General features: G+C 43.2%; 1 protein-coding gene across 1 annotated transcript in view; it reads left to right on the top strand.

Annotated features, from left to right (window-relative positions):
- FAM227B (family with sequence similarity 227 member B) overlaps nucleotides 1-23,228 on the top strand; it is a 1,066,637-nt gene that overhangs the window by 960,086 nt on the left and 83,323 nt on the right. Inside the window, 3 exon segments of the mRNA XM_073568466.1 lie at nucleotides 2,718-2,795; nucleotides 10,299-10,373; nucleotides 14,209-14,269. Of these exon segments, the coding sequence (XP_073424567.1) occupies nucleotides 2,718-2,795; nucleotides 10,299-10,373; nucleotides 14,209-14,269 (214 nt within the window).

The following is a 23,228-nucleotide window of genomic DNA, read 5'->3' as shown; positions in this document are numbered from 1 at the left end:
TTCAACAGGTCTTCTTTATTGCTCGTCCTTCCACGACCCACAGCACCTCACAGCAACGGCACGTTAATTTCCGTAGCCTTACACAGCAGCTACTCAACAATCCCTATAGCCGCACACAACAGCTGCTCGACAATCCCCTCAGCCACACGCAGTAGCTACTTGACAATCTCCACAGCCGCACACAGCAGCTGCTCGTCACTCTCCAAGGCCGCACACAGCAGCCGCTCGACGATTCCCTCAGCTACACACAGTAGCTGCTTGACTTCGAACACAGGCCTGGGTACCTTCACTTTCTTTCGCTGACAAATGGACGTCCCTCACGGCTCTATCACTGTGGCTGCCCTAGGCCTACCACCACAGCGTTTCACCAGTCCGAGTCCGTTCGGTTTAGTGGTACCCCAGGCTGTCTGTCTGTGGCCTCTCTTTGCTCTCCGTCTGTGGCCTCTGCTGTCTCTGTCTGCAGCTAATCCTGTCAGGGTCACCCCCCGTCACTGGCACAACTGTCAGTCCTCTCAGGAACTTCCTTTCTCCTCAGCTGTGCTTCTTGTTTCCTGTGCTCCCTTCGCTGACTGACTTTTCCAGAACCTTCTCTCCCTCTTTTATGCACTTCTGTTCTGGTAACCCCACCCAACATGACTCAACGGTTTTCTTAGCCAATGGCTGTTGTTCAGTCCTAACCTCACAGCTCTCCATTGCCCTCTAATGGTCAAAATCCAATACTACAGCCCTCCTTCCTATCTCCAGCTGTTTTCCATCTACAATGCCCTTCACCCTTTACCTTCCTTCTGCAGACAGGTCCGTCCGTCAGTCCACCTTCCCTACAGTAACACAGCAACAGAAGCCTAGAGCAAAAGGAGCACAGAGCAACAAAGAAGATGTCCACTAGCAGCAAACCTGTCAAGTTCTCAGTGCCAAGCCGCACTAACCAGAACTACCAGTACTGGAAATTCAAGGTGAAGATGCTGCTCATAAGAGAAGGTACGTGGAAATATACTCAGGAACAAGTGCCTCATCCATTACCAGATGATTGGCTAGAGAAAGATCAGAAAGCACAAAGCATGATCTCCCTCACTGTAAAGGTTACCTCCGGTCAATGACGTTGGCTGATGGGACTTCTACTCCTTTCAGCCTAAGCCTACTGCCACTAATAACAGCGAGAACAGGCGGCTGATCGCAGTACTCATCAGCCGTGCCTGCGCTCTAAATAAATCATTTTAAGAAACAACGTGGGTTCTCCTGTATTTTTGATTATCAGCCAAGCAAAACTCACAGATGGGGGCTGCAACCCTCAGCTGTCAGCTTCTGCAAGGTTGGTTATCAAGAATAAAGGGGTCCCCACGCCATTTTTAAAAAAATTATTTAACCCCTTTGTGACCGGGCCAATTTTTTAAACTTTGACCAATGTCACTTTATGTGGTAATAACTCTGGAATGCTTTAACAAATCCCAGTGATTTTGATAATGTTCTTTCGTGGCACATTATAATTTATGATAGTGGTAAATTTAGATTGATATATTTTGTGTTTATTTATAAAAAATATCAGAAATTTGACAAAAATGTAAAAAAAAATTGCAATTTTCAAACTTTGAATGATTATCCCTTTAATCCAGATAGTCACACCACAGAAAAACATTAATAAATAACATTTCCCACATGTCGGCTTTACATCAGCACCATTTTTAAAATGCTAATTTGTTTTGTTAGCCTTTTAGAAGGTTTAAAAATGTAGCAATAATTTTTCATTTTTTCAAGGAAATTTACAAAATTTATTTTTTTGAGGGACCTATTCAAGTTTAAAGTGACTTTAGGGGTGCAATATATTGGAAAACCCCAAACATGATACCATTTTAAAAACTGCACCCCCTGACATATTGAAAACCGCTGTCAGGTAGTTTATTAACCCTTCAGGTGATTTTCAGGAATTAATGCAAAGTGGTATAGCCGTAATGAAAAAGTGTTTGTTTACCACCTAAATGTCACTAACTTCTGAACTGGCCACTGTAGCCGGCAGACTCTAAGGCCACTATTTTGCCATGGCAAACATCAGGACCACACAATCATGATCTCAGTGTGTCAATTAGATTAAAGTGCAAGCCCCCACAATCTATTAACCATTTATTTGATGTAGTCACTTTTGACAGCAGCAACTAAGGGGTTAAACAGATATGAATGGTGCCAACACCGTTCATTTGTGATACAGCAAGTTGTTAGATATAGTATACAGCCGACAGCTGCTGGATTGTCACCTGTATGGGGATGATATTCCCTTATATCTCAGGTCAGTAAATATACGTATTGACTGTCATGAAGGGGTTAAATAAATAATTTAAAAAATGGTGTAAAGTTCCCCCTCATTTTTGACAACAAACCAAGCTAAGCAGACATCTGGGGCTGGTGTTCTCAGGCTGGTAAGGGGCCATGGTTATTAACCCCCCAGCCTAAAAAATAGCAGCCCCCAGCGACCCAGAAAAGACACATCAATTAGATGCGCCAATTCTGGTGCTTTGCCCAGATCTTCCCATTTGGCCTGTAGTGGTGGCAAGTGGGCTTCATATTTGTGGGGTTGATGTCACCTTTGTATTGTCCGGTGGCATCAAGCTGATGGCTTAGTAATGGAGAATCGTCTATTCCATACAGTAATTTAGATTAACATTCTCAGGCAACTGTTAAAAAAAAGGAAAAAGAAATGTTACATTACCTTGACTTGATCATATTACGCCTGTTTGTCTACCCTATGAAGACATCATTAAAGAAACTCAGAGAGTTAGAAAGAGTTTACAACAGGACTACGACATGTGAGTATCTTTCTCTTACTTGGAGGTGTTTGCAGCCAAGTGTGCTTCTGTTACATTGTGCGATACTGTGATATGTGGTTGTCTATTACATTTGTAAAATGTAACTGATAAAGTTATAAGTGGAGATACTTTTTTTGCCCTTTTTTTCTGATACTGACTTTTTTAACTTGCACCTTTTGCATTGTCATCTGCGCTTTTTTAGCCGCATTAAAGACATACTAATAGGGAATTTAGATTGTGAGCCCCATCGGGGACAGTGATGATAATGTGCGCAAACTGTACAGCGCTGCTGAATATGTTAGCGCTATATAAAAATAAAGACTATTATTATTATGTGAGGATTTGGATATCTATAGCCTAATTTATTGTTTGCAACTTTTCGAAAGGTCCCAATTTTTTGGCGTAACTGTACTCCAGGTACACTGCTGAAGTACAAAATCAGTTGTTTTTCTGCTTTTTTCTTGCAAAGTTGATGACAAACATTCATTTTAAGGCTTTTTGTCATGATCCCAGTGCAGGTTTTTGAGCTGCACGTCAGGGGTTAATGTCAGGAGCTCAGTGCAGGTTTTGACCTGCACACCTGGGGTTAATGATGGTGGCCTCTTTTGGTTCTGGGAGAGCTTCTTAAACCCCTGGGAAGCTCCAATCCCTGTCAGTTATACTTTTGCCTTTGGCCGAGTGTGGTGACCTCCGTGTGCCTGTGCCTGTTCGTTGTTATAGCTTGTTTATATGGTTCTGACCCGCTTCTGTTCAATGCTGATTCTGTACTGCGCTACCCTCTCTGTGTATGACTCGTTGCCTGTTAGCTGACTACTCTCTGCTCGCCCCTCTTGTACCTTGCAGCTATCTCTGTGTATGACTCATTGGCTACGTCCTGACTATCCTCCCTGTCTATGCCCCTTGGTAACGTTGTCTCGCAGTTACCCTGCTAGGAGTTCTCTTGCAGCTCCTAGCTCTCTGGAGTTTAGGTCACGCCCCCAGCAGTCACATGCTTCAGGTCCTGCTGTTCTGAAGTAAGCACCTACTCGGCTGCTGCCCGCTCCACAGGTATCTTTGAGCACAGTTCGCTTTACTCACGTCACGCGCACTGGCTCAGTGAGCAAGTTCAGTGCGGTGTTCCTGACACTTTTTAGAAGGAAGGTGAGACTTTTTGCTCCATAGAACTGCAAAAATATCAAGAAATCACCATTGCATTTGCACACAAAATTCATCAAATATTATCTGCTGTCTTGTGAATTTGAAGCACAAAAAAAGGCATTAAATTATGACTGCAATAAAGCTACAAGTGATGAATCAGAGCAATGTAGCTCATTGTTCTCAATAAGTCTTACAGTAATGAATTTCCCACAAATTTGCAGGCTACCATTATGGATTCAGTGTCACACTCTTGCAGAAGGAAAAATCCAAGCTGAACTTTGCTGATGTGCTAGCTAAATGTATTTAATAAGCTACCTGATATTTTTTACAAGACAAGTCACTTAGGCCTCATTCAAATATCAGATTTTTTGGAAATTCAAGAAAAAATGACTGCGTTTCATTATCGATGTTCATCAGAGTTTGGTCAGATTTTCATGAGTTTTTCACTAATGAGAAAAGAAAATGTTTCTCCACCTTCTCCTATCAGGCAGTGAAAAACAGACAGCACATGGTTGACATGCGAGTGCTGTCAGATTTTTTCACTGACCTGCAGACTTGCATTGACGATGTTGATCCAACATTTAGGTCAATATCGCACATGTTTCTGTGTTAGAATATGTTTGGTGCAACAGCTCCATTCCTGTCTATGAGTGTTTAGTTACTAGAGTTGTATGCTGTTTTTAAAGTAAAAAAAGAAGGGGGCGTGGCTTGCCTATGGCGGGATAGGAAGCAAGGAGAAGGAGCTCCGGCGCATACCCAACGTTATCACTCCTCAGAGACACTCATCTGACCCCAAAAAACACAGCATGGTGCGGGGGAAGAGATCATCATCAGCCTCAGCATCTCTGAATGGAGATAGATGCAAAATCACCCGTTTCCTGGAACAATCTCTGCACCAGCAGCCCGGGGACACAGCTTCCAAGATGGCGCCGGCTGGTGTCTCACACGTGCGGCAGGAGAGTGGGAAGGAAGCCCGCGACAACAGAGGGGCTACAGGTACCAGGCAGAGAAGAGGAGGGGGCACCATGGGAGGACATACCACCCAGGAAAACACCCCACCCCAACCAGCAGAAAGAGTCCAGCAATCAGGCTCCCACACAGGGCTCTCGCCGCTCTCATCATCCCCTCACAGTGTTTCCCCTGGGGGTAGATCGGTCTCCTCAGAGGAAGACTGGGACTTGAAAGCTCATATTAGAGCCATCCCGACTAAGCAGGAGATGGACGCCCTGCTGGGCAAACTGGAGGCGTCTCATAAACAAGATATGGGTTCTCTCAGAACAGAGATCCAGCAAGTTGGTCACCGGATCACTGATATGGAGGTCACACAAGACCAGTTCTATCAGCATCTACGCTCACATCATCAGATCCTTCAAGATCATTCAGCACAGATAAATGATATTCTTACCCATTTAGATGACATTGAAAACAGGATTAGATGTAATAACCTGCACATACGTGGTCTCAGTGAAGAAGTGGAGCATGCACATTTGGAAAAGTGGGCCCAAAAATTTTTTGGTGATATCTTGCAAAATGAAACACGAGAGAATGTTGAAATTGATCATATACATTGGGCCCTGGGACCAAAACCTGCGAACCCAACCAGACCCAGGGACATTATCTGCAGGGTTAACTTCTATAAGGAAAAAAGGCAATCCTGAAAAGGATACGAGAGAAAGGCTCTCTGTCACACACAGATACCCCCTCGTTGTGCTACCGGACTTGTCCCCCAGAACATTGCAGCTCCGTCAGGCTCTGAAACCTCTGTTAAACGTGCTCAAAGATAACTGGATCCAGTACCGTTGGGGTTACCCATTTCAACTAATTGCCAAAAAGGGTGGGGGCAGTGGTTTTCCGCCACCTGGGAGACCTTCCAAAGTTCTTTGAAGTGTTGGAAATTCCTGAGATGAGACTGCCAGATTAGCCAGTGTTAAATATTCTGGAACCATTACCCACCAGAGAACAGTGGCGCACAGTCTCCACAAAGTCAAGACAAGCAGGAAACAGCTGTTCACCAACAGTTCCATGAAAGGAAAAAGAAATGCTCGGAGATCTGAGTCTGGCCTGACAGGGGATGCCTCGTTGGAGGACTCCTCCTCTGGGAGGGATGGAGAGTTGGCAAGGATTGTAATGATTCCAAATGTTCTGATTATATGGGGGATGATAGCTGGGGGAAGTATAAATGTTTTATTAATGAATGTTTTAATCAAAAAGTTTCAAAGCTTATATGATATACGCATATTTAGCTAAGTCTCTGTATTTAGAGGACTTGAGAGGTCTCAGTTTTATATGCTGGGTTGTGAGGAGCTCGCCATCCACTGTACGCGGCCTCGTTACCTCACTTAGGGACCGCAGCGCTAATGCTGTATTAGACATTTGTCTCTATTAGAATCTTTATTGGGGTTGTCACTCTAGGATTACATTCTGTGTTCCTTTTTCCTTTGTTTCTTCTCTTTTTCTTTCGTGTTTCCCTTCTGCTCTCTATCGTCTTTCTTTTTCTACACACTCACTGTATTCTTTTTTTTGGATGTAGAGATTAACATTTTGCACATATAATGCTAGGGGTCTGAACAAACCGGAAAAAAGGAGACTGGTGCTGTACCGGTTTCATAGGAAGAAAATAAAGATAGTTATGCTCCAGGAGACACACTTTGTGGCTGCCAATATGCCTAAATGTGTATCTAAGTTTTACCCGGTCTGGTATAACTGTGGTGCTTGCAGGTACGCAGTGTTATGAGCGAGTCACCGTAGGAGGCAAAAGCAGAAATACAAGCTAAGTCCAGAAAACCAGAGAAGTTGGCAACTATCAGATTGCAGACCCCTGAACCTATCAACACAACTAGCAGTAGCCGTGGGGGGTTCCTACGATGCCCTAGACCCCTCGATCACGGCCGGAGAATTAAATAGGCCTAAAGAAAGAAAGGGGAAATCTAAACTGCCCCAGAGCAGACCCCAAAGCAATAGGCAGCCCCCAACATATAATGACGGTGAAGCAAGATGAAAACACTAACACAGACAGAAAGATAGACTGAGCAAAGACGGGGCCCAAAACTACCTAGATAGGAAAGGACAGGAAGGATGCTGTCTGCAATCTGCCAAAACCCTATCAAAGACATAAGCCAACAAGCTGATATGAAAAAGGCCCTGAAGCAGCTAGGCTTCAAAAACTAAATCAGCACTCAGGTATTTTCAGAAGACAGAGCTAAAGGAATTCAGCACACCCCAGCAGGGAATGGCAGAAATCCAGAAAAACAAAGCAAAACAAAGTCAAGCACCAATGCAAAAGGCCGAGCAGCAAACTTAGCTTTAGAGGAGCAGGAATTCAGACTGGTCTCCAAGGATCCCACAGAGAAATCACCCGCAGGGCAGAAGGGCGTCGGCAGCCTTATATCCAGTCAGTAACTCCACTCAGCCAGTCATCATCATCAGCCTCAGGTGTTTGATAATCAGGCTCACTACCTTTCTTTACCAGAAGAGGGAGTTCCTCGGGCCTCAGTAATGAAGGGGAAAATGAACTCACAACAGTACCTCCCCCTTGAGGAGGGGTCACCGAACCCTCAACTACGCCACCAGGGCGATCAGGGTGAGCCCGATGAAAGGCACGCACCAATCTTTTGGCATGAATATCAGAGGCAGAGACCCAGGAATTATCCTCCTGACCATAACCCTTCCACTTAACCAAATACTGGAGTCTCCGTCTAGCCAGACGGGAATCCAGTACTTTCTCTACCTCATATTCCATGTTACCTTCAACCAATACAGGGTCTGGAGGTGCCACCCCCAGAACAACAGGTTCAACAAACCTCTTCAACAAAGATTTATGGAACACATTATGGATTTTAAATGTGACAGGAAGAGCCAAACGAAAAGAGACCGGATTAAGCCTGCCATCCATATTAAAGGAATTTGAAAGATTCAGTAGGTTGAGTAACTTCAAGGTTAAATTACAGAAATCAGAGCTACTTAATATAACCATACCGGATCAGGAGGTGGAGCAGCTTAGGTCCAGTTTCTCTTTTCGCTGGAACAAACATTCCATTAAACACTTGGGTGTCCTTATCCCGGCAGACCCCCAGAAATTATTTGAACTCAATTTTCTCCCGCTTAGGAGTTCGTTGGAAAAGGAGATGGGGGCTTGGCAGCGCTTAGCAGTGTCGTGGTTTGGGAGAATAAATGCCCTTAAGATGGATATCTTGCCTAAAATATTATATTTTTTTCAGACCATTCCATGGGACATAGAACTATCCTTTTTTATGGGGTTACATAAAATGATGAGAAAATTTGTTTGGCATAATGGTAGCTCACGTATAAGTCACACCCAATTGATTAGGCGTAAAGAAAATGGAGGAGCAGGTCTACCTGACTTACGTGTATATCATACAGCAACCATTGGGAACTGTGTTCTAGACTTGTTCCATAATAGGACATCTAAACTTTGGGTGGACATTGACCATGAGCTATCCCCGAACCTTTCTAGGGGAGTGTTCTGACTTCCGTACACTATTAACTTGGGGAAAATGTCTATTTCTTATACACTATATAGTATCGCGCAGGCTTGGAGGCCATTTGCGAGACACTTCTCATTGGCAAATATACAGGAACCGTTAACCCCTCAGGTTGGGAATCCTGGGCTCCCCACTGAACTGCAACATCCAACCTCTATAATTCCCTTGGCCACACAGGGATCTGTTCCATGTATTAAAGATGTGACTAGCCAGACGGGCATCTTCTCTTTGGAAGACATTTTAGGAGATAGGAGGTGGGCACCGGGGCATTGGTTACAATTTTTACAGCTTCAGAGTTACATTAGGTCTTTAGATTTGGGGGGCTCGAACCACGTGTCCACCTCTTTTGAGCGACTATGTTCCCTACCACAGGGGCCGGCGCATGCTGTTTCTTTGATATACGGTATGATAGTGTCCAGGGGGATGGGGGTTGGGCCTCTCAGATGTATGATCCAGTGGCAAAGGGAACTAAACAGAGAAACTACATCTGAAATGTGGGCCAAGGCGTTCACCTCTGCACATAGGTTGTCGGTGTCCTGTAGAATCCAGGAGCTGAACTATAAAATATTGACACAATGGTACAGAACACCTGTTAAATTGCACAGGATGTGTCCGACAATTCCAGACTTATGTTGGAGGTGCAATGGGGAAGTGGGATCCATGCTACATATATGGTGGAGCTGTCAATGTGTCAGACCCCTATGAAATGAAATATTCTATAATTATATTGCTAATTATCAAGTGGAGGCGACCCCAGAGATGGCATTGCTATCCATTTTCCCAGCTCACTATCCAACATCAAGAAGAGTATGTTGCCATATTTCATGACTGCAATGCGTCAAATTATACCCAGGCTTTGGAGGTCTTCGTTTGCGTCGGGACGGATTGATTGGGTGGAGGCGGTGGACATTCTGTGTCGGATGGAGGAGATGAGGGCTTTTGATGACAGGTCGGGTACCAGTTGGTTTGCGGTGTGGCATCCTGGGATTCAATTTAAAGAGTCACATCACTTTCAGTCCTGGCTAACAAAAGGTACACTACCTCGTCTCCCATAGCGAATAAGCAATACTGTCAGGCCTCGGACATCTTACCAAATTTTTTATTTTTTTTGTCTTGTCTTGTTTTACTCTCTTTATTCTCTCTATATACTTTCTTCTACTTTTTCTCTCTCTTTTTCTTCTACCTAACTTAGTCTGTCTCCCTCTTCCTTTGATATACCCATTTGAGATATGTATAATGATGTAAATGGGATGGGTTAATTTTAGTAGGGGTGATACTGCTGATAAAGGGGAGGAGGGCTGAATATCTTTACTAATGAGTGTTAAAAGTTACAATGTTTGTTAACATTACTGTATCTGTTTAATAAAAATATATTGAACAATAAAGTAAAAAAAGCAAAACTCTCAGAGGCTCACACAGGGATAGCATGTGACTGTATTTCCTGTTTTTTCTGAGTCTGTGTATGAAAGAAGAAGCCTGATGTAGATGCTATACAGATAGAGACACACAAATGATTTATTCCTGATCTGTTAAGCTTATCATATATTGTTCCTGTTTGTTCCTGACTAAAGAAGCTCTGTTGTCACACGCAGAGAGTATCCCGAATAATCCGCTGCCAACACTCTGCGATTTTGTTTAGAAAACTCATTCCGAAGAAAAAGTCTGATATGTGAACAAACTGACAAAAAAAGTCTGATATGTGAACAAACTGACATAGGTACGAGTGCTATCCATAACAAAATGAATAGCATTCGTACATGAAAAACTGATGTGTGACTAAGTTCTATTGCATACTAATAGAGATTGGTATACTTAGAAACAACAAATATTTACCTAATGAAGGACAGTTTCTTTCTATTCTTAGATTAGAGACAAAAACTCAAAAATAACTCGCAGAAATTCAGCAACAGAATGTGAATGTGAAGTACAAAATTGAGAAGTAAGTCATGATGTGCAATGATGGGGAAGACTTAAAAATCATTCCACTAAAGGAAAAGTGCTTCATTGTCTTTTTTAGATATCGTGGAGGAATATAAAAAATGATTGCAAAGGTCAACTTACCTTTAAGCCCTTCATCACCTTTGACGTATCCATACGTCATGGTCGGGTATGGGTTTCCGACCTTTGATGTATGGAATGTCATGGATCTGTGCCCGCACAATTACCACCGGGAGCTCAGCTTATGTGATAGCCGAGCACTGGCTGTCACAGCCAGGAGCAGTGTCCGTACCACCGCCGTCTGTTTAACCCCTTAAATGTAGCATTTGGGATACTAAGAGAGAGATGTCATTGCGAGGCCCTAATTGTTTTCATGGCAACACAATGTCGTCATGATGACTTTCTGGTCTGCTATCCATGGTGACCTGCTAAGACTATTCCAAGGGCACGGTCTTAGAGGCTTCTGTCAGTGCAGCTTGATAGGTAAAAGTCCCACAGAGGGACTAACTAAAAAAGTTAAAAAAAATTGTAAAAATATATATTTTTTCAAATTATCACAAAATAAATTTAAAAAACTCAAAATAATATTATACCAATAAATAGATATATCTATGTAAATTTATGTCATCTGGTCCCTCAAAAAACAAACCATCATGCAGCTCCATCAGAGGAAAAATAAAAAGCTATAGCTCTCAAAATATAGCGATGCACAAACTTTTTTTCTATAAAATAGTTTTTATTGTGTAAAAGTGGCAAAACACAAAAAAAATAAAAAATTATATAAAAGTGCGGTATCACTGTAATTGTACTAACCCGAAGAAAAAAAATTTCCTTCTCACTTTAACCATATGATCAGTGCTCAGTGTAGAGCGCAGGATAAATGTAATCCAAAATGTTATGTAAAATGTTCCCAGTAAAAGCCTCAACTCAAACTCAATCTGCAAAGAAAGCAATTCCCCACTCAGCTCCATCATCTGTCAATGGAAATCTAGGGAGGGGGCTTCCACGTTACTGGTAGTACAATGGCTTTGGAAAAGTGCTATGTCTCCTCACCCCACAAAAGAAATCCAGCAAATTCTACACTCCCAAATTCAAATGCCCCTCTCCCTTTTGAGTCCAAGTGTCATGATCCAGGCTGGGTTTCGTTTTGTCTCTCCTTTCCCGGTCTAGTCATGTCAGGGGTTAATTTTCCTGGCCTCGATCCTGTGTCAGGTTTACTATATATCTGTGCTGCAACCTGTGTGCAGTGCCAGGTATATTGCTTGACTTTGGCGTGTGTAGCTGGCTCTGGTGAGTTCCTGATTTGTCCTGCTGCGTACACCTGACCCTACCTGTGTCTATTTACCTTCCTTCTGCCTGCCCCTGCTCCTTATCTCTCTGTGTGTTTGGAATCCCTGGTATTTGACTTTGGCTCGTCCCTGACATGATTTGTCTCTCCCTTCTGATACCTCTGCTACTGACCGATACTGACCTGTTTTTCTCTCCTGACACAGCTTTTGAATTTCCCCCTTTGTACTACATTAGTCTATGGTTACTACTTGGCTCTCTGACTATTCTGCTGCCACCTAGTGATTGTTTCACTGTGTTACTGCTGGTCTGCTTGTGAGCTGGATATTCAACTCTCTCTCATTTCTGCTGCCATCTAGAGAAGTTGGTGTACTCTGTATTAACCCTCCGTATCACAGCGTGACACCAAGTGTGCCGAAACCACATTTAGCTTCCACATGTTTGGCATTTCTGTAGTGATGAAAGCCTGCCTAATTTAGGGGTGCATGTATCCAGACGCATGAGCTTGGCAAAATATACTGTATTTTTTGGACTATAAGACTCACTTTTTTCCTCCAGAAATCCATTTTTTATTGATAGATTGGGTGATTCTGAACGCGGCGATACCAAATATGTGTAGGTTTGATTTTTTTTTTTTTTTATTGTTTCATTTTGATGGGGGCGAACGGGGGCTGATTTAAACTTTTAGGTTTTTCTTATTTTTTTTAAACAATTTTTAAACACTTTTTTTTACTTTTGGCATGCTTCAATAGCCTTCATAGGAGGCTAGAAGCATGCCATACTTGATCAGCACTGCTACATATGGGGGATGCTCAGATTGCCTATATGTAGCAGAAATACAGCATTGCTATGAGTGCCGACCACAGGGTGGTGCTCATAGCAATGTGCCATCATCAACCATAGAGGTCTCTATGAAAACTCTGGTTGTCAAGGCAATGCGTCGCTAACCCCCGATCACGATGCACTCATTTCAGGGCGCCAGAAGCGCTAGTTGAATGTCCGCTGTCAGTGTTTGACAGCGGGATTTAACTAGTTAATAGGTGCTGGCGGATTGCGATTTCGCTTGCGCCTATTGCGGGCACATGTCAGCTGTTTATAACAGCTGACATGTCGCGGCTTTGAGGTGGGCTCACTGCCGGAGCCCACCTCAAAGCAGGGGACACCAACCGCTGACGCAATAGTATGTCAGCGGTCGTAAAGGGGTTAAAGAAGAAGTTACAGGTCTGTGAGAGCCAGAAATATTGCATGTTTTCAGGTGACAAAATACTTATTTTGAGCAGCTGATCTAGTGACTCTGGTGTATACCGTTTCTTCCTCTGTGTGCTTGTTCTGTGTATGATCCGGCTTGTCCCACGTTCTGTGTCTGCTTGGTGATTCTGTACTGCTGTTATATCTCCGGTTCTGACCCTTGACTAAGTTCTCTGACTTTCCTCCTGTCTACGCCCCTGGTTACCGCGCTCCTGTCTGGTTTCTGACTTCGGCTTGTATTGCACCATCCTTCTGTCTCATCCCTAGGCTCCTGCATTACCCTCCGGTTACTGATCTTGGCTTATCTGACCTCGCTCCAGGCTCCGCCGGCTTCCGCTTTCATTCCCTCTCCCGTACGGAAGTTAGCTCCGCCTCCTGCCACTCCCCCGGTGGTCATGTATCGCAGGTCCTGCTCTCGTGTGGCTCGCACTTAGCATGCGGCCGCATGCCCTGACTCTAGACTACTGCTCCCTCCTCGTTCTCCCTGGTTTTCATCACACTGCCCTTGTATGGGCAGTGTTTGAATTGATCTTCTGTGAAGGCATCAGCGCAGGTGCAGAAGATCAAGTCAGACGCTGTCCATACAAGGGCAGACAGTGTTCGAGTAACCGCGTGATCGCACAGTGCATGTGCGCGATTACAGCGTCGACCAGGTCAGTATGACTCTGATGGGAGGGGGGTGATAGTATAATAAAGTAAGGAGGCAGTGATTTCTTCCAGGCGCCACACACCCCAGAGCCTGGAAGAAATCAGTAACATGAAAGATTGTAAATCAATTTCTCAATATCTACACCACAGCTATGAGGCATACAGGATAGACTGGTTTAACCATTCAATTACCTGTATGTCCATGGTAATAGATAAAAATCGTCCAAGGGATGACAGATTCCCTTTAAATAGTAAACCACACCAATAACTCAAAAAGGAAAAATGAAAATAGAACATGCAAACACCTAATCCGCACAGTCAGGGTTTGCGTTGCTTTTTCAGTCAAGGGATCTAACTTGAATCTAGTGATGCCACTTCTGTCAGCAGCAAAATCATCCTAATGGGTTCCTTTTACCTTCCCCACTCACCAGGAGTAAATGTAGTCATTCAGGGTGCAAGGAAAACATCTGCCTCAGTCTAATGGATAAATCCAATAGATGACAGTCAATTTTAAAAATGTAGGCCAATTTGCTTCTGTGTAGAAATGGATGATATAAATTAAATGAAGCATTATCTTATGAAGGGCTTTCATACTTCTATAAAAACAATATAAATTATTAATATGTTATTGTTCTGCTATATATTCTTTATAGAATGAAACAAGAACTTTCAAGTGGTGTAAAGCTGAATAGCACACTTCTTTTGGAGAGACTGGTATGCTAAGAATTTTTAAATGTTTTCCTAACCGTAACATGATTTCTAGCTGCAGCTGTGAAGAATAATATATCATACAGTATATCTTATGTATAATTATGATACTAATTCTTGAATGTACAGTATTGTTCAAAATAATAGCAGTGTGTTCAAAAACATGAGTTTATCACAAAACCTTTATACTAATTTTTATTTCCATGCATTATGATCATTATACACTGTTTTCTAATTCAAAACATGAAGAGAAATGTATATAATTTTTAACTACTTTAAAAAAACATAAAATGAACATTGAGCTGTTCTAAAAAATAGCAGGGTCTGCATGTCTCTTTGCAAACTCACAATATCTACTATTTTTTATGACGATTTAGCATTCCTGTGAATCACTAACCTAATATTTAGTTGTATATCCACACAGTTTTTAGTACTGCTTCACATCTATGTTGCATAGAGTCAACCAACTTCTAGCACCTGTCACCTGTTTTTCCAGCCCAGGATGCTTGAAGTACATCCCACAATTATGTGGCATTTGTTGGCTTTGCCTCAGAAATGACTTTTTTAATGTCACCCCACAAATGTTCTATCAGATTAAGGTCCAAGCATTGGTCTGGTCACTCCATAACCTCAATTTAGTTGGACTGGAACCTTGATTTTGCTCTTTTGCTGGTGTGTTTAGGGTTGCTGTCTTGTTGAAACACTCATTTCAAGGGCCTATCCTCTTCAGCGTAAGGCAACATGACCTTTTCCAGTTTTTTAATATATGTAAACTGGTCCATGATCCCTGGTATGCAATAAATAGGTCCGGAACCCCAGTAAGAGAAACATGTCCATATCATGATGCTTGCACCACCATGCTTTACTATCTTCAGAGTGTACAGTTGTGGCCAAAAGTATTGACACCCCTGCAATTCTGTCAGATAATACTCAGTTTCTTCCTGAAAATGATTGCAAACACAAATTCTTTGGTATTATTATCTTCATTTAATTTGTCTTAAATGAAAAAACACAAAAAGAATTGTCCTAAAGCCAAATTGGATATAATTCGACACCAAACATAAAAAAGAGGGTAGACAAAAGTATTGGCACTGTTCGAAAAATCATCTGATGCTTCTCTAATTTGTGTAATTAACAACACCTGTAACTTACCTGTGGCACCTAACAGGTGTTGGCAATAACTAAATCACACTTGCAGCCAGTTGACATGGATTAAAGTTGACTCAACCTCTGTCCTGTGTCCTTGTGTGTACCGCATTGAGCATGGAGAAAAGGAAGAAGACCAAAGAACTGTCTGAGGACTTGAGAAACCAAATTGTGAGGAAGCTTGAGCAATCTCAAGGCTACAAGTCCATCTCCAAAGACCTGAGTGTTCCTGTGTCTACCGTGCGCATTGTCATCAAGAAGTTTAAAGCCCATGGCACTGTGGCTAACCTCCCTAGATGTGGACGGAAAAGAAAAATTGACAAGAGATTTCAACGCAAGATTGTGCGGATGTTGGATAAAGAACCTCGACTAACATCCAAACAAGTTCAAGCTGCCCTGCAGTCTGAGGGTACAACAGTGTCAACCTGTACTATCCATCGGCATCTGAATGAAAAGGGACTGTATGGTAGGAGACCCAGGAAGACCCCACTTCTTACCCCGAGACATAAAAAAGCCAGGCTGGAGTTTGCCAAAACTTACCTGAAAAAGCCTAAAACGTTTTGGAAGAATGTTCTCTGGTCAGATGAGACAAAAGTAGAGCTTTTGGGGCAAAGGCATCAACATAGAGTTTACAGGAGAAAAAAAAAGGCATTCAAAGAAAAGATCACGGTCCCTACAGTCAAACATGGCGGAGGTTCCCTGATGTTTTGGGGTTGCTTTGCTGCCTCTGGCACTGGACTGCTTGACCCTGTGCATGGCATTATGAAGTCAGAAGACTACCAACAAATTTTGCAGCATAATGTAGGGCCCAGTGTGAGAAAGCTGGGTCTCCCTCAGAGGTCATGGGTCTTCCAGCAGGACAATGACCCAAAACACACTTCAAAAAGCACTACAAAATGGTTTGAGAGAAAGCACTGGAGACTTCTAAGGTGGCCAGCAATGAGTCCAGACCTGAATCCCATAGAACACCTGTGGAGAGATCTAAAAATGGCAGTTTGGAGAAGGCACCCTTCAAATATCAGGGACCTGGAGCAGTTTGCCAAAGAAGAATGGTCTAAAATTCCAGCAGAGCATTGTAAGAAACTCATTGATGGTTACCGGAAGCGGTTGGTCGCAGTTATTTTGGCTAAAGGTTGTGCAACCAAGTATTAGGCTGAGGGTGCCAATACTTTTGTCTGGCCCATTTTTGGAGTTTTGTGTGAAATGATCAATGTTTTGCATTTGCTTCATTCTCTTTTGTTTTTTCATTTAAGACAAATTAAATGAAGATAATAATACCAAAGAATTTGTGTTTGCAATCATTTTCTGGAAGAAACTGAGTATTATCTGACAGAATTGTAGGGGTGTCAATACTTTTGGCCACAACTGTACTGTGGCTTGAATGCAGAGTTTGGGGATCACCTAATGAACTGTCTGCGGCCCTTGGACCCAAAATGAACAATTTTACTTTTATCAGTCCACAAAATGTATCTCCATTTCTCTTTAGGTCAGTTGATGTGTTTGTGGTGCCCCTGAGGGTTCAGTCGCCATAGAGGTACTGCACCTCCTCCTGAGGTGTGGTACCCTACCATCCAGGTAAGGTGGAGACACCGGACCATGCTCCAACATCTGCACCCCACACCACAAAGTAGTGTAGAAAGTGAAGAAGTGTGTTAATGATACTTGAAGTGATAGTGAGTTATTGCTAAAAGCACTTTTGAGTTAGGTACTATAGTAAAGTATAGATATTTAGTAAAAAATAGTTTGCAACGTTCAAGAGACAGTGCCTCTCATATTGAGATTAGATAAGAGCTGTTTATTAGCATTACAAAAATTTTGTATGTTCCTGTATTTGTCAACTTCTGTTTTCTTGCAGCCCGCGGACGTGCTGTGTTTAATGGGGGGTATGTGGTGCCCCTGAGGGTTCAGTCGCCACAGAGGTACTGCACCTCCTCCTGAGGTGTGGTGCCCCACCATCCAGGTAAGGTGGAGACACCGGACCACGCTCCAACACCTGCACCCCACACCGCAAAGTAGTGTAGCAAAGCACCTTCGGTGGCTCCCTGCTTGGAGTGTAGCATAGCACCCCATGGTGGCTCCCTGCTTGGAACACGAAACATGCTGGGAGGTGGGTGGAGTTTAGTTCACATAAAAGAGCAGGAAGAGTTGAGTCAGTCAGTCAGTCTTTCATTCAGTCAATGAGTGAGGATGTAGAAGGACAGAGAGTGAGACAGAGAAGATCCCCGGGAGAGGGATGGAAGAAGGAAGTGCTGCAGCAGGCCACAGTGATCTGGGTCTGCTGGCACAGGAAAGAGAAAGAGAAAGAAAGCTTGATTCTCCATTGGGAAGAAGGATTAGCACGAAACGTGAGGAGAATAAGAGAACAAGGACCAGGGTTAGAGGAGAACCCTTTTCAAGTTCTAAGCGCAAGGCCGGGGTCCGGTCCCCCAGGTTGTATGGATACTAGTGGTCCTGCAGCAGACACCGGAGGAATAGAAGTAGTGACCACTTTATTCCCACTCAAGACTTGGGGGCACAACAGCAACATAGTAGTGAGCCGGGACTTAGTAGCAAGGAGTCCCCAAAGCAGGCTACAGCTGTCTGCCGTACAAGTAGAGTTCATAGGAACATCTGACAGGAGGAACTCCAGTGTATCTCAGTACTAGGAGTACTTCATTCAAAGGCGCTATAAGAGGAGACGTTCAGAAAAGGCACATATGTTGGCGGAGTGCTGGATAGGAGTACTTCATCTTGCCTGGAAGTTGGCTGAGCTCCTGACCCGGAGGACACGGCACGGATGCGGGCACCTGTACCTTCAACAGACTGTGAGTAAAGCTTTGGAACTACATGCCCTGGTGTCCTCCACTTATTCCTGCGCCAACCCGCCCAGCACTGCTACATCCCTTGCGCCTTGACACCATCTACGTGTCACTTCGCCTACACTGCCCTGGGACTACAGCCCTGCCTGTAGAGGGCTATACCATCACTGCTGCACCACACCATCTGTCCCAGAGGATCTGTCTGCAGCGTCGGCTTACATCTCTATTGCTGAACACCACAGGTGGCGTTTCGAATCACTCATCATAAGCACACTGAACATTTCCCTTTTACAATGGGCGCCACGGGCCGGGTCCCAGTTGCCGTGACATCTCCCATTGAAGCTCATCGAGCCCGGTACCGAGTACCCCACAGCCCTGGGTGTGAGGGCATCCCATTTTCTTTGGCAAATTGTATCCACTTCAGTATGTCTTTTTTTAACATTGGAACTTCTTGCTAAGAGATTAGCTTCACACAGGTGTCTTCTAACAGTACTCACAGGTAACTTGAGAATGTCTTTGATAATCCTGGAGCTGACCATTGACCGAACCTTTGCCATTCTGGCAATTCTTCAATCCATTTGTGTCACTGAAGGGTTAAGTAGTGAAACTAAACATTGTGCCCTAAAGACACTGTTAGGCTCCTCAGTCTGGAAGACAATTGTGTGTGCGATATGGGCAGGAAGCCCTCCCCCTGAACATCATTAACCCCAGCTTCTTCCAGATCATGCAGCATCCAAAGATATTTTACAGACAAGCCAGGCTCTGCCCCATATCAAGATTCTAAAATGGCGTCTGATGCTCCCTCTCGCACTGCCTCCCCTTCCACACAAGAGGATCTTTCCAGGGAAAATATGCTAGAAGACGCATGAACGAGAGACATCCACTCCAACACCTCTTCTATACCTTCACCAAGCTCTGCTAATGCCCCGGCGGTGACACCATCTCAGAATTTTGCATTAATGATGGAAGAAATCAAAGATCTCAGTTCTCACATGGGGAATGTTCTGACCAAAACAAATATGGAAGGTTATATTATCCGCCTGGAAAAAACTAAATATGTCAGATACAAGGCCTGAATGCGTCAATCTCACAAGTCGCTGATAGAGTGACCCAGTTGTAATCTTTTTCTGCCAAAGCTGCCGCAGAACAAAAGGTACAAAGTCAAATAATAGAACGCCATTCTGCAAAGATTGACTCATTATTTGGTATGATAGAAGACCTCAAGAATCGAAACCGCCACAAGAATATTCGCATACAGGGTTTACCAGAAGCAACTGGTACAGCCAATCTTATTCCCACCCTTTGCAGCATCTTTAATACGCTCCTGGAAAGGCCACCTACTGAAGAAATACTTATTGACAGACCACACTGAGCTTTAAGACCCCACAACAATGACTCAGACATCCCTAGAGATGTAATTTGCCGTGTTCATTATTTGAAAACCAAATAAGAAATTATGAGACAGGCTCAGTCCAAAGCACCTATGGATTTTGATGGGGCACATTTACATTTTATGGCAGACTTATCTAGGTCAACCTTAGCAAAACATAGGGCTCTGCACCCACTCTTGGAAGTTCTCAGAGAAAGAAATGTCCTCTACTCGTGGGGTTTTCCCTTCCAATTAAAAGTGTGCAACCAGCATGGACCTTTCTTTCTGAGGAACCCACGAGGATTGTGGTCATTCCTAGAGGACCTGGATCTGCCAGAAATTACTATCTCTGATTGGATCACAAACCCATTGACTCCTTCGGACTCCTATGTGAATTGTCGACAGGTTGCCTAGTGTTATGCATCTTTGAATGGCCATGATCCTTGTGATAGTTGGAACATAGGGTTCTTGTTTTGTTAGTGTTTTATATTCTTCTTACAATCTTTATTTTGCCTGGCCAAGATCCCCGCGAGTTATTCAATATTGCTTTGAAAGGGGGTTGTAGCATGGAGTCACTCCTTCTTGCTACAACTGAGTGTTAACACACTCCACCGTCTCGCCACCACCCCACATAGAGCCACCGCTCTAACCCTGGCTAACCTAAAGGCATAAGTGACCATTACCTAATTCAGGACAGCCCTTAGTTCAGAACTACTACGGCGACTTATGTGATCAAGGTCTTGAATGACGGAAACGTCATTCTGTCGCAATCACTATAAGAGCACTTGTTTTCAATAAATTCCACTAATAAGTAAATACTCCTTAAGTGTATGTGTGCAGTGATTCTAATAGACATTTATTCTTTACTTATATCTTCTCTATCTCTGTCCTTTCTTCCTTGTCCATCCACCTAGACTAAGTTGAAATTTAAGACATGGCAATTTAAGTTGAAATATAAGACATGGCATCAATTAAGGTAGCTTCTCTAAATGTTAGAGGGTTTAATGTCCCGCAAAAATGTTCTCAAATTCTATACAGGATGCATAAAATGGGAGTACAAATTCTTTTCTTACAGGAGACCCATTTTAAAAGTAATCACTTTCCAGAAATTAAGAACCGGTACTTCACAACCTGGTATCATAGTTTGAATTCGATTGCTAAATCTAAAGGGGTCAGCATTGCTATTCACAAAAATTCCCCCTTCACACTACTAGGGATTGACACTGATGATAACGGATGTTTTTTGCTATTGAAGATCCCTTTTTTTGAAACAGATCTACACACAAGCTAACTTTTATCTTCCAAACAAAGAGCAGGTGAGGACCAGACTGAGATACCTGCAGCGACTGGAGGGTTTTATGGAAATCCTTTTGATTTTGGGGGGAGACCTCAACCTGACCATGAATAACTTGTGGAACTCCTCAGTGGGTAAGGGTACCGTTACACTTAGCAATGCACCAGCGATCCCAACAACGATATGGATCGCTGGTGCATCGCTAAGTGGTCGCTAGTGAGCTGCCACACAGGCAGATCTCACCAGCGACATAGCAGCGGTCGGGGGTCGCTACTTACCTGTCAGATGCGGCGATCCTGACGTCCTCCTGCCCGGGTCCACGCGTCGCTCGTCGGCGCCACAGGAAGCCCAGCAGGAAGCGCCCGACGAGAAATGGTCCAGGATATTCTCGCGCGATCAGCGATAATCAGCTGGGGAGCCGGTCGGAGGTAAGTATCACATGTAGCGATATAGCTAGCGATGTCGCTGCTGCGTCACAAAACCAGTGACGTTACAGCGATATTGCTAGCGATATCGCTATGTGTAATGGGCCCTTAAGTCTACAATTCCCCCTACGCAATTATCCTCCTGTAAAAAAAATCTCTTAAAAATGCAGGCAATGGATGTGTGGCGTCAGGTGTCTTACATCCTAAAGATAGAGATTACACCCACTACTCATCAGTTCACAACTCGTATAGTAGAATCGACTACTTTTTGGTTGTCATCATTTGCTTAGCTGGGGTCCCTCCGCTTCTGTGGGCACTATGCCCTGGCCAGACCATGCTCTCATCTTCTTCACTTTCCAGCCACCCACCTCTGTACCACGCCCATGAGATTGGCGTTGAAACCCAAACCTTCTTGAAGACATTAACACCAAAAATGCTGTAGAACAAGCCATCTCTGAATTTTTGCATCATTATGGAATGAATGATATCCCCCTTCCCATCCAATGGGAAGCTCTAAAATGTGTAAGTAGAGGTGTCCTAATGAAAGAAGGCACTAGACTTAAGAAAGCAAAAACCCATGCAAAAGAAATTCTTTTGAAGACAATGCATTCCTTGAACAATCCCATTAAAAAATCCATCTGCTTGATTAACTTGAACAAGCAAAAAGATGACCTGAAGGGACTTCTAGACCAAAGTTACTCAAAACATAGGGAAAGGTTACAGCAGTTTTTTTTATGAATTTGCAGACAAATGTGGTGGCCCTCTAGCTAGAAGCATCCATGCTAAAGCCCCAATGACATTTATGCAGTCGATACAGGATGCTACAGGATCCATAATCAATTAATCCAAACAAATTGCTGAGACATTCAAAGGATATTATAGCTCCCTGTACAATATTGAGGGCAAATAAGTAGAGATGTCACCAACCCAACTTAATTTAAAATAGATCAATACATGAAATACACTGCTCTGCCATCAATATCGGATGACACAAAGGCATCCCTAGAGCAATCATATGAAGAAGAGGAGGTACTTTGGGTCATCAAAAGCTTCCCATCTAATAAATGCCCAGGTCCAGATGGTTACGCTGCCAAATTTTATAAATCATTTGCTACGCAAGTAACACCATTTTTAACCAAAGTATTTAATTCAGTTTCGACTTCAAATCCTTTTCCCAGACAAACTCTGGAAGCCCATATTTTGGTGATACCGAAACCTGGGAAACACCAAATATTATGCTCAAGTTACAGGCCAATATCCTTAATTAACATTGATGTTAAACTTTTCTCTAAAATAATAGCGACCAGATTAGCCCCCCTGATTTCTTATATTGTGCACAATGATCAAGCTGGATTTGTGCCCCAGAGGGAGGCAAGAGACAACACGATTAAAACAATGCGCTTGTCTTATATAGAATTGAAAAAGATCCCAGAGTGCATTCGATAGGTTGATGTTGAAAAAACATTTGGTCATTTCTACATAGTGCTCTTAAACAAATCAATTTAGGTCCCAACATTCTCAACAAAATAATGGCTTCATATCAAGACCCCTCTGCCAAGGTTCATTGCAATGGCACCTATTCAGAATCTTTTGGAGTGTTGAATGGAACAAGACAGGGGTGTCCACTCTCCCCATTATTGTAATGGAAAATCTGGCAATGGCCCTCAGGAAAATTCCAACATTCAAGGAACAAATCTCTTAAATTGGCGCTATACGCAGATGACCTCCTATTGTACATCACTAATCCTAAAACATCACTGCCATCTATTCTGAAAGAATTTGAAAGTATTTGAAAGAATTTGAGTAATTTTAAGGTAAGTCTTACTAAGTCAGAGATTTTGAACATCAGTATCCCACAGGACAATTGTTAAAGGGGTCCTTTCCTTTTCTTTGGTGTAATGGTCCTATGAAATATCTTGGGGTCCAATTGTCC

The sequence above is a fragment of the Dendrobates tinctorius genome, unplaced genomic scaffold (assembly GCF_039654945.1).
Source record: "Dendrobates tinctorius isolate UK_male_01 unplaced genomic scaffold, ASM3965494v1 ptg000022l, whole genome shotgun sequence".
NCBI lineage: Eukaryota > Metazoa > Chordata > Amphibia > Anura > Dendrobatidae > Dendrobates > Dendrobates tinctorius.
This window is presented reverse-complemented; position numbering and strand designations above follow the sequence as displayed.